The 14,997-nt window shown below is 52.6% G+C and overlaps 1 protein-coding gene across 1 annotated transcript in view; it reads left to right on the top strand.

The window, feature by feature from the left end:
• LOC131211342 (cadherin-89D) overlaps nucleotides 1–14,660 on the top strand; it is a 32,625-nt gene extending 17,965 nt beyond the window's left edge. Inside the window, exons 2-9 of the mRNA XM_058204770.1 lie at nucleotides 8,443–8,759; nucleotides 8,971–9,417; nucleotides 9,478–9,731; nucleotides 9,805–9,937; nucleotides 10,007–13,816; nucleotides 13,882–14,252; nucleotides 14,314–14,382; nucleotides 14,453–14,660. Coding sequence (XP_058060753.1) covers nucleotides 8,443–8,759; nucleotides 8,971–9,417; nucleotides 9,478–9,731; nucleotides 9,805–9,937; nucleotides 10,007–13,816; nucleotides 13,882–14,252; nucleotides 14,314–14,382; nucleotides 14,453–14,660 — 5,609 coding nt within the window. The remainder of the gene's footprint in view (nucleotides 1–8,442; nucleotides 8,760–8,970; nucleotides 9,418–9,477; nucleotides 9,732–9,804; nucleotides 9,938–10,006; nucleotides 13,817–13,881; nucleotides 14,253–14,313; nucleotides 14,383–14,452) is intronic.
• Nucleotides 14,661–14,997: the final 337 nt, after the last annotated feature.

Genomic DNA, 14,997 nt, shown 5'->3' with positions numbered 1-14,997 from the left:
TTACCGAATACGTTACGACCAAAGGTAATTAATGAATTGCCCAAATGATCAATGGACTACAGCGTGAAGTAAGGACCCCATACAACAAACCTCCCCACACTTATGTTGCCCTTTTTACTTTAATATGGGCACAGTTCTCTAACAAAACGATTAAAAAGTCAATAAGTAGAGAAATAGTAAAAACTCCACTCCTATAACAGAAGTATATCAAACAACAAAAAACAAATAGAAGCCAAAAGCGAAAACATTGACAGAAACAAAGAAAAAGAAAAACATTGAGACAGACATTAAAACATAGCACAGGCGAATAGAAACGCAAGAGAAAAGGAACAAAACCGAATAATTCACAACAATAGGTTGGAGACTCTTTATGTGCTTTGATTTCTTTGAGCTTTAAAATAAATGGATATGCATTACCACAAACTTTATGTGCAGTAAATTCCCCCTTGAGACCAAGAGGTCTTAATGAAACATCTTTTAAAAGTTGTGCCAAAGTTTAAGTAAAGTTAGTTAGGTTTGTGTAAGAAATCGAGTTAGAGTCACGTTCAAGTCAGAGCCTTTACACGAGATGGAGATCATGTCTGTCTTCAAGATCAATCAAGTGTCTTTGAATGTTCCTAAAAATTAGTAGATCTTCGATCAAGAATAGTTACTCTTCCACAGCGAGGATGAGCATTCTTGTTCATCTCGTTGCCATAACCTTGTCAGTAGATTGCTGATCCAGCACGTTGATCTTTCTTCAATTGTCTGCCAATCGTTACGCTCAGAACCGATGGGTTGTTAATTTTACGGTCGACGCCTCACGCGACGACTTCCCGAGAGACCCATAAAAGGGAAGGAGGCCTCTGGTTTCCTCGAAGTGCCGTATTCGGCGAACGACAACTCAATTTTTACCAACAAAACTCCAGCACACTCCCAAGGCGCCCCTAATAACTGCCTGGCCGGGCCGGGCTTCGCTCCTCCAACTCGAGATTTGATTACCTTCAGCCGTGCCGTGCGGTGGTGCGCATATCGCACCCAGCATTGTTTTCACCCCCATTACGGTGCTCCCCGAAACCCCCGCAACTGGGTCATCGGTATGTTGCATTTTTTTGCCTTGGACCCCTACGAAAATCCCTCCGTTGGAGAAAAACCCACGGACGAGACGGCGTCGCTTCCCGCAGCCTGTTGGCGTTGAGAAAAAAAAAACGGTGCGCCGCTTTCGACCGGCGGGGCCTCCGCCCCAGAGCACCTTCCCTCGAGGGAAAAATGCGCACCCAAATGCGCTGGGCGCCGGGCCGATTCGGGGTTGGTGCGTGGCCGTTTTTTCCGACCGGGGCACACGATGTTTCGACGATGAAGAATGTTGATTGATTGCCGGACGCGCACGCCCAAGGCGAAGAGCGTATCTCGGGCTCTGGCGGTGATTGAAAGCGTCGATCGAGATCTGCCGCCGAGTTCTGGGAAAGCCACCCGGGCGGAAGCGGAAGAAAGTGTAAACGAACTAATCGATTCCCATTAATTGCCACCTGTTGTTGTTGTTGCGGTGTGCCGTGTGTGCTGGATGCAGGTCATGTGCCACGCTCGACACGTCGGGCGGTGTTCTGGCCGCGGCCATTAATCCACACACGGAACCCGGGGCCCCGTAAATCGTGATCGTGAGCAGGAGAAATTGGTACAAGGTCAATTAAACCCGCTTTTCGCAGATCTATCTGCCACGCTGATCGTGAAGCAATAAAGATTTGTGTCGAAAGATACACCGTAAAAACCGGGCGGGCATTAAACGGTGCCGCGCAACGGAGGAGGAAGCTACCCGTTTGGCATCCAAATCGACATCACGCGGCCGGACACCAGTTGGCAAGCCTAATTTTAGTTATTTTCGAGCTTAAAGTAGGGTTTTCGGCTATTGATTAAGAATCGAACAAACGAGGATTGCCAACATTGGATAATTGGTTATTTGATCTATTTTTCACCATTCGACGATCATTCTGGCGATCTCTCGTCTACTTTGCGGAAGTCTACTTTTGCCGTTTCTCACTTTCTTTATATCCAACTTTGTTCAGTTTGCCCATTTTTGTCACTTTTCTCAACTCTTTAGCATAATTTGCGCTCTTCAAATGGAGTTCACAAACTTAACTGAATTTAGCGTGTTGGGTTCGAACATTTCGATTTCCCGTTGGACTCTCTCAATTACTGGGCTCTGGTCTGGACGAGAAAATCGGTTTTTCCTATTTTCCCGACCGTCTGTTGTATGCCAAAAGCGATTATGTTTTAGTGTTTCACCGATCAGCCGTGTGCTAATCTACAGTGCAAACATCGATATCCGCACCGGCAGCTAATTTCCGGAGGGTGTGACCCACTCTGCCGCCGGGTGGGGGGTCCACTGGAGAGGTCAACGGCGATGAGTCCGCTGGAGGTCTAATCTAATTTGCACCATCCTTGGCCACACTCCCCAGGTGGTACTAGCCGAAGGCCGTCCGTCACGGGAGTCGTCACCGTCGTGGCGCGCTACCCTGGTAACCTATAGCCGGCGGGCGTAGCGTTACCGTAGCGCACCGTGCAGGGCGCATCCCCATCGTGAAAACGTTTCCTTTCGAACCCAGTCAGCCAGCCCAATTCTCTCTGGAAACGGTGGCGCTGAAAGAGAAACCTGCGCTACCCCCGGGGCTGGAAGCGCCATCTAACGCTTCATTATCGCTGACAAAACGAACTCGGTCGCCTGGGAAAAACGCAGCCACAGGTTTCTGGCGCCCCCCCTTCCCCCCTCCCACACACACGCTTGCACACGCACAATAATCCATAAATATTCATAATTTTCCATCGAGATTTTCCTTTCATTTTCCCGCGGGCGGCGAGCGAAAGTGGCGTCGCCGAGGGTAAACGAGCGCTCTTCACACAGAGACCCACGACGACACGGGGTCACGCGGGGGGGCGAGGCGAAGCGAACAATAAAAATGCCCCCCCCCACCCTTCGGGAAGCTCCCCACCAATTAATGACAATGACATCGGCCGGGCGGAAAAGGGGCACCGTTCTGCGTTTTCACGCATCTCGGTCCTTCTGTACGGAGCATACGTCGACAACGTCGGAGGTGGAACACCTTTATGCTCCGTAAACGGGAAACCATTCGGGACCATTGCTATGTAACTCTGGTCAGTGAAGAGTCCTCAGCCAGAGTCAAAACTGGGAGCAAGTCTGACGGATTCCTCTTGAACCGAGAAGGCAGTTCATCGTTATAGAAACAATTTTCTCAAATTTTCAGTTCGTAGATACTTCAACTTAGTCCAAAATATATTGTTGTTTGACTGCCTTACTGTCCGTATTTTGCTGCAAAGGCGACCGGGCCCAATCGTTATTTATTGGTAGACTGTTGACAGTGTAAAACGATCCGTCCTTTTTTTTCTTCATAAAACTTGCGGTTTCACTTCGACGCCGAGTTAACGTTAAATCTCGTTAATATAATCGTGAGACAATGTAGAAATGTACACGAATTTTCTAAATTCAAACTTGATTGCTCTTAGGTAATCCATCAAGTGATTGGATAAAATTTCAAACTTCGTTCTGGAAATTGTAAGCATTTAGTAAGAACTTTTAAAGTTGGGAAATATTAGAAACTTATTTCCATAGTGGTACTCAAACTGTACGAAATTTGGAAAAAAAATTGTAATCGGAAAATCGCGACTCAGAAAACCCATACGTCGTGCAAGAGAAGCCAATACACTCACCACTTTTGACTGTTTGGTGCCGATTTTGGGTTAGTGTAATCATCGGCCCATTTTTCTTCGCAAATGAAGAAGGAGCCACCGTAATGACGATAGGTCGATATATCGATAAATGTGTCAATAAACATTCCACATCCATCCTGGGGCGTCCATCATCGGGTGACTTGCAGCGGTGGTGGTAAGGATCACAGCGATGACTGCAGATCCAGGAGGAAGCCATCTCCAACAAAGACAAGGATGAGTCATAAATACTTTCAAGTTTTACTTTTTCACTTTCAATCCCTCGCCGAAGACCCATAATCAAGGTCGTTACTTCAAATTAAGACACTTCTCTTTCTTTGGAAGCCCTCGGTTTCTTACTTCAGCTCGTGGTCGCTTTTACTTCAATTTGAGTCATTTTCTTTGTGAGCCCTTGCCGACGAACCATAGTCGTCAACTCCCTCCCAGTCGGGGCTTTCTTACTTAAGACTTCCCTGCCAGTGGAAATCTTCGGAAAGACCAGGGTTTGAATTGTCCCGGAACCCCATAGACAACAGGCACAAAACTAAACTAGATTTAAATTAGCTTAAAGTATTTTTTTAAGGGAATGTAGAAAGAGAAGAAAGTAAGACTATTCACAGCTCAAAGTCTCTATAATACAAGATAAAAAAGAGGCGCCTTATCGATGAAGATTGTTTGATCGACTTTTTGATATTTGAAGACCAGCTACGAAGCTTTTTGGAGAGGCATTAGAAAAATGTTCATCTGCTCTTGCTCTAAGTTCATGTTGTTTGACTCACTTTTGAGCTCACTCTTACCAGTGTGCCCTAAGCCTTTCGCAGATGATCCACCTTCATCCCGGTACGCGCGGAACGGACTTCGTGGCTTTTTACTGCTAATAAAATTTCGCTTCGCACCGCGCAATATGGCCGTAATGAATTGCTGGCAGCGACGCCGAGCCGACCACCTGATCACCTGACCGACCGTGTGCGTACCCAGAACGGACGTCCCTGCCCTGCCCCCCCACAACCTATGCTCGACCGTCCGACGTGTGTATGCCATTTTCATGCTCGATGAGTTGGAAAATGGTTCCCTTGTTGCTGTTTGCTGCCGTTGCTGCTGCTGCCCTCCTGCGGGCACACGGGGCCCTTAATGGGGTTTTAGACCTTCTTGGAAGCACCGGCGAGCGTGTATGTGCGTGTGCATGCACCTGTCGCGATCCGTGGTCGTCCGGACGACATTTGCCATTTTCCCGGCAACCCGGCCATTCGCCAACGCCCCGGCGCAGAGTCGTAATGGGGAAATGATGAGCTGCCAACTCGCTCTCTCGGTTCCCACTCGGCCCCTCGGTCCCGACCGCGCAGGAGCTTTTCTCCGGCATTGATCATTGTTTGCTAATGCGAACCAGCCAGCCAGCCAGCCAGCCAGCTTCACTTTCATGTGCTAATAAGCGCAGCGCGAGTTAGACGTGGGTGTTTTGCGCGGGTCGCTACTAGACGCCATTTGCATACCGCGAGAACTGCGAGAAGTCGTACGAACCGCGACCCGCCCGGGATGAGTGAAAACCGCGCGGCGATGCCAACGAACTTCGGATAGCTCACCGAATAAATGGGAAAACGACGGGCGAGGCCATGGACCGCGCTCGCCGCGTTTTATTATATCCAACTCCCGACCGTTGTCTTGTTCTAACGAATCCCCCCCAAATTCCCCGAAACGAACCGCTGACGACGGACGGCTCTGGGTAATCTGATTAATGAATCACTCCACGAGTGCGCGCGACTTCAGTTAATGAGATAGTAAGTAGTATCAACCACTTCTCGGGGTTGTTGTGACCCCGGCCCAATATCTCCCGCGGGGGGAGCACTTTCGATTCTGCGGTCAGCTAAATGGCGCAACTTTGCAAGCGCTCCCGAACCCCCCGTCGTCGTCGGCAGTCGGCTGATCTGATTAATTTCCCGGTGATAAATTGGAAAGCACCCACCCGTCGGCACAGCGGGACCCCAAAAAAGGAGGCAATCTAACACTGGGACTGTCCCTGCCATTGTTTGGCCGGAGCCGGTGGCTAGCTACAGCTTTTATCATTAGACGCGCCGCGAGTGGCGCTCTCACGATTGTTTGCCTTCGAAAGTGGCCAGCACCGCGAGTCGGACCCCTACGCCGGCCCGCCACGGATTGGTTTCAATTGGTCCGGCAGCGCTCCGGAGACATCTCAATTTAGGCGCATCCCAGTCCCGCTAGTTCAGCGCGGTTGTGAGTGTGTTCTGACAGACTCCACTCTCGGCTCGGCCTCGAACGGAACCTTGACGCTGATGGTGAACGGAGGTGATTAGAGTGTCGTTTGGTTCGATGTTTCCAAATTTTATTGCTCCACATTCTGCACCATGCTGACGGGCGGCCACTTAATTAATATTAATTTTATTCCCTCGCATACACGGGGAACTGATACGCCGTGCTGCTGTTTGTTGCTAGAGTCTAGAGTCTCGGGTCTGTTTGCGCAACGGGATCGGAAGAACCGATTGGCATTGGCTAGCCCGGGGACGGCCTATCAAATTTACATACCTGAAAAGGGTAGCCCCACCCCGGGGACACACACCTGTGAATCCGGTGCATCCGATGGGGGGAACGGGAGCCCAGAAACCGGTTCGTCTACTTTGGCCGCGTTCCATTTGATTCCTCGATTTCTACTGGGCTGTTCAATAAGATCGTAGCCCCGAGAACCGCGTTCCAAATAGAGGGCGCTGCTACGAGTCTAATTTTTTTTGTTATGTTGCTATACTCTTCAATTTAGGAATGAATGTTGAAATTGTGTAAGGACTCTTCGTCTTCAATTAGTACATTCAATGGGGTGTTTCTGAATTTAAACATAGTCGTACAAGCCTTAAAGACGATCAACGTTAAGAACGTCCAAAAACAGTAGCAGCACTTGAAATCTATATATATAAAAGAAAGTCGCCTAAAGGTTACACAATTCATAACTCAAGAACGACTGAACCGATCTGGCTGAAAATTGGTGTGGAGGTAGCTTAGAACCCAAGGAAGGCTTTAGGATACTTTTTATATTCCGACCGTGTCACAATAAATCTGCACAATGATTTTTCTTCGTACTGAAACGAGACAGACAGAGTGCGTAACAGCAAACAATTGTTGGCCTCTCTTTCTCGCTAATGCAGCGTCTCCTCCACCCAAGCAAAAATAAGCCCCCCCACCCCTCTCTCACGACCGCGTGTTTTCATTCCCTTCTCGAGAAAGGCCAGACAGAGAGCGTCACTACGAGCAAAGGTTGAGCGAGTTTACAGCGAGTCTCTCTCTTTCGTATGTTCTCGCGAGTCTCTTTCGTGCGATTACTTTGACGATTTGACAGTCTCTCTCGCACATTCTCGAACATTTGGAAATTTTTTATTGTTACTTAGCTGTCGTTTTTATAACTGTCAAAATGTATTGAAGTAACCCGCGAACACAGCGTAGTATCGTGATATACCGGACAGTGAATAACAAGTGCCTCATACATTTCCTTAACAATGCCGCCACCAAGACGGTCGAATCTTTCCCGACAAAGCCGTAATGCAAAAACTATGCGAAGTGTTGCGAATGAAATGACTGAAGAACAAAAAGAAATTGCTCGCGAAAGGACTCGGTTGGCAAACAGAAATCGGCGAGCGAAAAATAGAAACGCACAAGTAGATAATTTTCGACAAGATGCCGATTTGAATATTCGCTCAGTTTTTGTTGCAGAAGAAGAAGCTGATTTGTATCGGGCAGCGTTTCGATACAATTGCATCGCTAAGTACAGCGAGCATAAGAGCGTTCGCATTGGGCCAATGAACGTTCATTGTGATAAGTGTGATGCGTTGAAATTTTCCGGAGAAACGGCCGGATTGTGCTGCCTCAGCGGAAAAGTTAAATTGCCTTCACTGACTCCGCCACCAGAACCAATGGAATCATTGCTTCGTGGCGAAACTCCTGAATCACGTCATTTTCTGGAAAACATTCGAAATTACAATGGCTGTTTCCAAATGACGTCATTTGGGGCAAAGATTATCAATGAACGAGGATTTAATCCGACATTCAAGGTATTTATTTATTTTTTTTTACTAACACACAGTATAGTGGAAGAATAACTTATTATAGTTATTCGTACGTATTATGTTTCTTCTTCTTCTTATTGGGCAACAAACGCTGAGCGCTCTTAGCCTGAACCAGAGACAATGTTAATATCTGATGCTTTCTGTAAGGGTTTGCTTTTACGGACGGGGTTGTTGGTCCCGCGCCAACTCCCTCTGGCACGCCAAAGCTAATCATAATAAAAAATATTTACTACATAAAATCCAAAACCTGCTTACTAATTGCCTTTGGGGCGGAACAAAGTTCGCCGGGCCTGCTAGTTGTAGAATAAATACAGGATGTCGTATTGGAATATCGTCCAGTGGCTGGAAGACTGGAAGTATTTTCACCCATAAAATTGTGTTTTCCCTATCGAAGCTACGAACTTATTGAACAGCCTAGTACTTCGGAGCTTGTGCTAGCTAATTCCCAACGGGTCCCATCAGCTTATCCGGGTCGAATCCCCAGGATTTGCTGGCGACCGTACGCAGCAATAAATCGCTATGCCTCAGGCCCCGGCTCGTAGTTCGCTAAATCTTGACATCGCGAAATGAAAGTGAACTAGTTTGTTGGGGACAGGGGAGCATTAGAAAGGGACTCGCGGGATCGCGAACTGGATTTGCAAAGGAACTAACGCCGATTCATTTCTCCGACATCCGGCAGCGTGCAAACTGTACTCGAAGAGCAACCTGCGCACCAAGTCCGATGGCGTCCAGTTCCTGCGGCTGAAGGAGGATTTCCCGGTCGGCGGGGAGATCGTGTCGCTGTACGCGTACCCGCGCAACTCGATCCTCATTCCGCGCACGGAAAACTCGAGCGACTACGAGTACTTCAAGCTGAAGGAGATCAACAGCACGGTGGTGAGCGTCATCCTGAACCGCAGCCTGGACAGTCTCGTCGATTCGCCCGACCCGCAGAGCATCCTCAAGTTTAGCGTGTTCTGCAGCGGCACGTCCGCCTCGAGCATGAAGCAGGACAACGTAAGTCCGTGGCTCCGTGGGATTCCGAGTGCTTCGGCAGTTTTTCGGGGGCTAATTTCATTTCGTTTCTGTTCCATTTCCATTCCGCTCCGTTCGTTTGTTGTACCGCCTGGGTGCCACCGACTTCCAACATTGTTGGAACCGTGTCGCCACCGGGCACCACCCACCCCCCAATCGGCTTGACCACCACAACCGTGGCGACCGGCAGCAGTCATCATTTTTTACAATTACTGTTTACATTGAAGACATTAACGATAATGATCCCGAATTTATCAATCTACCGTACGTGGTGACGCTGGACGAATCAACGCCAATTGAGACGGTGGTGTTTAATAGAATTAAGGCAATTGATCGTGATAAGCCGAACACGCCGAACGCCGACATCGAGTACGCGCTGGCGGCGAAGCACATGAAGAGCGGCGACTTCCCGTTCCGCCTCGAGGGCTCCCAGCAGCCGGCGCTCATCCTGCAGCGGCCGCTCGACTACGACGCCGGCTGGCGCTCGATGAGCGTCCAGATCGTGGCCAGCGACCGGGGCAACCCGCCCCGCACCGCCAACACCACGATCCGGGTGAACCTGCGCGACGTCGACGATCTGCCGCCGGTCTTTACGCGGCCCGCCTACCGGACGCGCATCAAGGAGTCGTTTCCGCTCACGGTAGGCCCGAACCCGAAAACTCACCACTCACAAACATAAACCACCCCTCAATCCCACCAGGGTAAGACGATCCACGTGCCGCTGTACTTCGAGCCACCGATCATGGCGTTCGATCAGGACTCGCTCAACGAAACCCTCGTCTACGGCATCGTGGCCGGAAACGAGCGGCAACTGTTCTGGATCGCGCCCGAGACCGGCGTGCTGCACCTGCAAAAGGAGATCGATCTGGAGGGCGAAAGTCTGCCCGACAACACCTTCACGCTGCAGATCGAGGCCCGCCAGATAGGGGACCCCATGAAGAGTGCCTTCGCCCGGTAAGTGGCCCCCCGTGGGGGGGAGGTTTGAGTTTCCCATGCCTCATTGTGATCGGTTTTGTTCGTCGAACAGCGTGGAGGTCGAGGTGATGGACCTGAACGACAACGTGCCCGAGTTCGAGGTGGATCTCTACAACATCTCCATCATCGAGAACCTGCCGAAGGGCTTCAGCATCCTGCAGGTGAACGCCGTCGACCGGGACCAGGTAAGCGATCAGAACAGGTTGGAGCACTGTACGCAACTCATTCTGTACATTCCCCACACGCGGCCACAGGGTGAGAACGCCGAGTTTTACTACTACCTGGTGGACGAGGAGCCGGCCGGGGCGTTCATGATCGACCACGGCTCCGGCTGGATCGTGGTGCGGGACGAGACGTTTCTGGACAAGGAGCAGCGCGGGGCACTCACGATGAACGTGCACGCGGTCGAGCGGATCGAGCAGTACGACCGGAGCCGCAACTACGGCAAGGTCCAGGTGGAGATCACGCTGCTCGACACCAACGACAACACGCCCGAGTTTGAGCAGGGCACGCTGTACGAGTTTAAGACACACTGTAACGCGTCCGCCGGTTCGAAGGTGGGCCAGATCCGGGCCCGTGATCCTGACTCGGCCGGTAACGGACAGGTCCGGTACCAGATCAAAAACGTACGGCCCAACCTTTCGATCCCGTTCCGGCTGGACGAGAGCACGGGCGACATTCGGGTGGCTGAGACGCTCACCTACGGCAAGGTGGCGTTCTTCGTGGAGGCACGAGACCAGCCGCAGAACCCGTCCGAATCGCGTTTCAACGTGGCACTCGTAACGATCGACATCGTGTGCCAGTCGATTGAGGACATCGAGTTCATCGGCGCACCATACGAGTTTTGGGTCGGAGCGGACGCCGCCATCGGCTCGTCCGTCGGCCAGATCCGCACCACCTTTGACCTGGTGGCGGACGAGGAGATCTTCTTCGATCTGCTGCACTCCTACCCGGAGGGCGTTCCGTTCGCCATCGAGGAGCGGTCCGGCATCGTGACGGTGATCGAGTCCATGGCCCGCTTCAACCGGCGCTGCTACGAGTTCGAAACGGTTGTCTCGTACCTGCCCGATGCGGCCGGCCACAAGAACATGGACCAACTGACGCCGGAAGCGTACAACAGTCTGGAGAAGATCATCGTTACCAATGTAACCATTCACGTCATCAAGAATAACTTCATGCTGCTGCGCGGCACCAACTCGACCCCGATCGAGTTCCGCGTGAAGGAGAACAAACCGAACACGCTGATCGGGCAGCTCAAGTTCCAGGACTTTCAGGAGCAGTGCGATGCCGACGAGAAGGGACTGCCACCGCTGATCTCGGTGCGGGGCGACAAGAACCGAGCCGATCGGCAGGTGTTCCAACTGAACGGTGGCAAGAACCGGACGCGCTATGCACGCCGTTTCACACGCGACGTATCCCGGACCCCGGATCCTTCCTTCGTTCGGCTCTATCCACTCGTGACGTTCGATGCGATCGCTACCCGTCCCGCCGGGAACGGTAGTCGAAGGGCGCGGAACTCGCGGAACCCGACGAGCGGCGTTCAGTACTCGCTGGTGAACAGCTACGACGTGGCCGACACGGTGCGCCTTACGAACGACGGCAAACTGATGACGATTCAGGGGCTGGACCGGGAAAAGCAGGACGTCATCCGGGTGACGATCATCGCGGAGTACTTCTACAAGCAGCGCACCTTCGCCGGCATCTACCAGGTGCTGATCGTGGTGGACGACGAGAACGACAACCCGCCCACGTTCAACCGACCGTTCTACCTGGGCGTAATCGCCGAGAACTCCCCGATCGGTACGGAGATCGTGCTCAACAACCCGATCATCATCTCCGACCAGGACGTCGGCTCCAACGGAGACTACGAGTTGATCCTTTCGGGCGAATCGAACTCGTTCATTGCCCAGTTCTCCAACTCGACACTCTCGAACTACAACAAAACGGTAGCACACATCTTTCGCAACCTGCAGATCGCCAACGTGGACTCGGGCGAGTCGAAGGGTGTGGTGCTAAGGCCGGAGTACCGGCCCACGAAGCAGCTCGATTTTGGGAACGCTTCGACACCGCACTACAACATTCTGTTCATGGGTCCGAATAAGCTGGACCGGGAGGAGATCGAAAGCGTGACGCTCAAGATGGTGGCCACCGATCGGGACAACCTGCAGTCGGAGGTCGAGCTGCGGATCCTGATACTGGACGTGAACGACTGTGCGCCGGTATTCGAGCGGATCGCCATCTTCCGGAAGAGCCGCTGCGAGATGATCGAAAATGCGAGCGATCTCGAGCTGGTGTACTTGGACGAGCTGGAAACGGAGGTGCTGCCCGAGTTCCTGGAGGCTGGTGGCAGCCTTGGTGGTGGCGGCATGACGGCCGAACTGGGTGGCCGCATAGCGTACGGGGTGGAGAGTCTCTTCGAGATGGTCCAATCGGCCCCGTACGTCGGGATGCCACGGCTCTACGATAGCGAGGCACTGACGGTAAACCGAACCATCGGAGCGCGCCGGAAACCGTACAAACCGAAGGCGTCCCGGCTTCCGACACGCGGAAGAAACGCACGGGCGGTGCCGAAGAAATCGCTGCTGAAGTTTGCGCTCCCGGAGAACGTCGACGTTGGCAAGGTGATCGTCAAGCTGACGGCCAACGATGACGACTTTGAGAAGAATTCGCGCGTCTACTACGAGATCACGGGCCAGACGGAGCTGGGCAGTGGCGAGCGGGTCGGTTACTTCCGGATCGATCGCCACAACGGGGAGCTGAAGGTGGTCCAGCGGTTGCCGCCGGAGAGTGACATCGGGCTCAACGTTACGGCCCGGGATGTGGGCGGCCTGTCCGATGTACTGCAGGTGCTGTTCCGGGTCTACGACGTCAACGATAATGCGCCCGTGTTCGAGAAAGCGTGGTACACGTTCAACGTGGACGAAGGTACGTACCCGATCACGGGCAAGAAGATTGGGCAGGTCCGGGCCAACGATGAGGACTCGGGGATGAACGGCAACGTGACGTACATGCTGGTGCCGGAGGGTGAGAAAAAGATCCCGTTCTCCATCTCGCCCTACGATGGCACGATCCGGGTGAGTGGCGAGATTGACCGCGAGGCGATCGCCTCTTACCGGTTCAGGGTACTCGCATCCGACAACAACTTTGACCTCAAACTGTCGGCGATGGTCGACGTGGAGGTGATCGTGATGGATCGCAACGACAACAGCCCCGAATTCACGGCCTACGACGAGCTGCGGAACGATCGGAATGACGTGAAGAGCCTGCCGGCGTACGTGGCGTATCTGGATGTGAACGCCAAGGTCGGCACCTTCGTGAAGCAGGTTATGGCCCGGGATGCTGACTTCCGCGAGAACGGAAACGGCCTGGTGATCTACTCCCTGGCGAGTCAGAGCGATCTGCTGCAGTTCAGCATCGACCCGAAGGACGGTGTAGTGTCGACGGCGTCAAAGTTTGCGGCACAAAGCGAGGGCAGCCGGTCCTATCAACATCTGAACGTGACGGTGGTGGCGTCCGACTTTGGAACCCCGCCACGGTCCAGTATGGCGCTGCTGATCGTTAACCTTCAGGGAGACCCGAAACACCAGTCGGTGACCGACGAGAAGCCACCACTGTTCCCGTACAAGTACTACGAGATCGAGCTCCGGGAGAACGACCCGGCCCCAAGGATCATCCTGAACGTGACACTATCGAAGCGGTACGCCAGTGAACCGTTCCGCTGGGAGATCGTGAGCGACACGTTCGGTGATCAGTTTCGGATCGACGAACGGAACGGCTCGCTGTGGCTGCTGAAGCCGTTGGACCGGGAGGAACGCGATGCGTACGAGGTGAAGATTCGGGTCGAGAGGCTGCGGCGCGAAAGTCGCAACATCCCGAGCGTGCTGTACGCGCTGGAAAATCCGATCCGACGGAAAACGCAGCGAGTGTCCGACAACGAGGTGGAGATCATGGTCAAGGTGGTGGACGTGAACGATAATGCACCGGTGTTCCGCGACAACTACGGGCCGATCATATCGGTCGTCCCCGATACGGCCAACTACGGGTACTCGGTGATGAAAGTGGAGGTAAGTCTCTGGCATCCTGGACCCCGGTCAGTCCTTGTTAACCCGCACCATTTGACCTCCGGTAGGCCACCGACGATGACGCCGGAAGTAATGGGGCGGTCCGGTACACGCTGCTGAACGAACCGGCGCGCCTATTTGCCATCGACCCGCTGACGGGCCAGATTCGGTTGCTCAACTCGCTGGCCAGCTTCAAGGAGAAGGTGTTCGGGTTCGACGTGAAGGCTACCGATCGGGAAGGGGCCGACGATGGACAGTCCACGATCGCGAACGTGTTCGTGTACGTGCTGCACGCGCACCAGGAAGTGTGCCTCATCCTGGCCGGGCTACCGGTGGACATCGAGCGGCAGCTGTCGATGATCGCCACCAGCCTCAGCACGGCCACCGGCTACGACATCCGGATACGGGCCCTCGAAAGCAACGCCAAAGTGGACGAAGCGTAAGTTGGATCCACGGGGATCCACGGGGCCAAATACGCTACATTCTCCGTTCGTTTACAGCACCAACCTCTACCTCTACGCCATCGATCGCAAAACGAACGGGCTCGTGGAAATGGCCGAACTACAAAGGTCAGTGCGGTGCTGGAGGAGGGGGAGATCCTGTGGGGACGATTTTTAACCAACGACAGCCCTTCTCTAGGTCACTTTCACGGCTGGATATGTCGAACCTGAAGCCGAACCTGCCCATCATCGAGCTGACGGACCTGGCCACGAACGCCATCGAGCCGCACTCGTTCGATTCCGGAATGAAGGGCATCGAACTGGCCACGGTCGTGATCGGCGGATTGATATTTGCCGGTGGAACCGCAACAGCTCTGTGCATTGCATGCGCGCGCTACAGGCGGTGAGTAGCGGAAGTAAAGGTTGAAGTCCAAGACAACAACTTTTCCGAGTTTATAGCAAAATAAGTTAGTCAAGACAACCACTTTTCCGAGTTTATAGAAACACGCTACTGATAACTTCTGACACCTAGGTGACGTTGTTAACCGTTCGTGTTCGAACACGAACACGAACGTTGTTAACACTTCGTTGCGTTGTAAATTAAGAAGAAAGTAGCTACCTCGCGCGTTAAAATCGTAGCTAGTTCGTCATCCTCATCAATGTTCATTTGTTCATCGTTCGCATTTGCTTGTTTCTTTTTTGCACTCATCGACAGATACACACGCTACTGATAACTACTCACCA

This window comes from Anopheles bellator, chromosome 2 (genome assembly GCF_943735745.2).
Source record: "Anopheles bellator chromosome 2, idAnoBellAS_SP24_06.2, whole genome shotgun sequence".
NCBI lineage: Eukaryota > Metazoa > Arthropoda > Insecta > Diptera > Culicidae > Anopheles > Anopheles bellator.
Note: the sequence above shows the minus strand (reverse complement) of the source record. Positions and strands in the feature narration are given on the sequence as shown.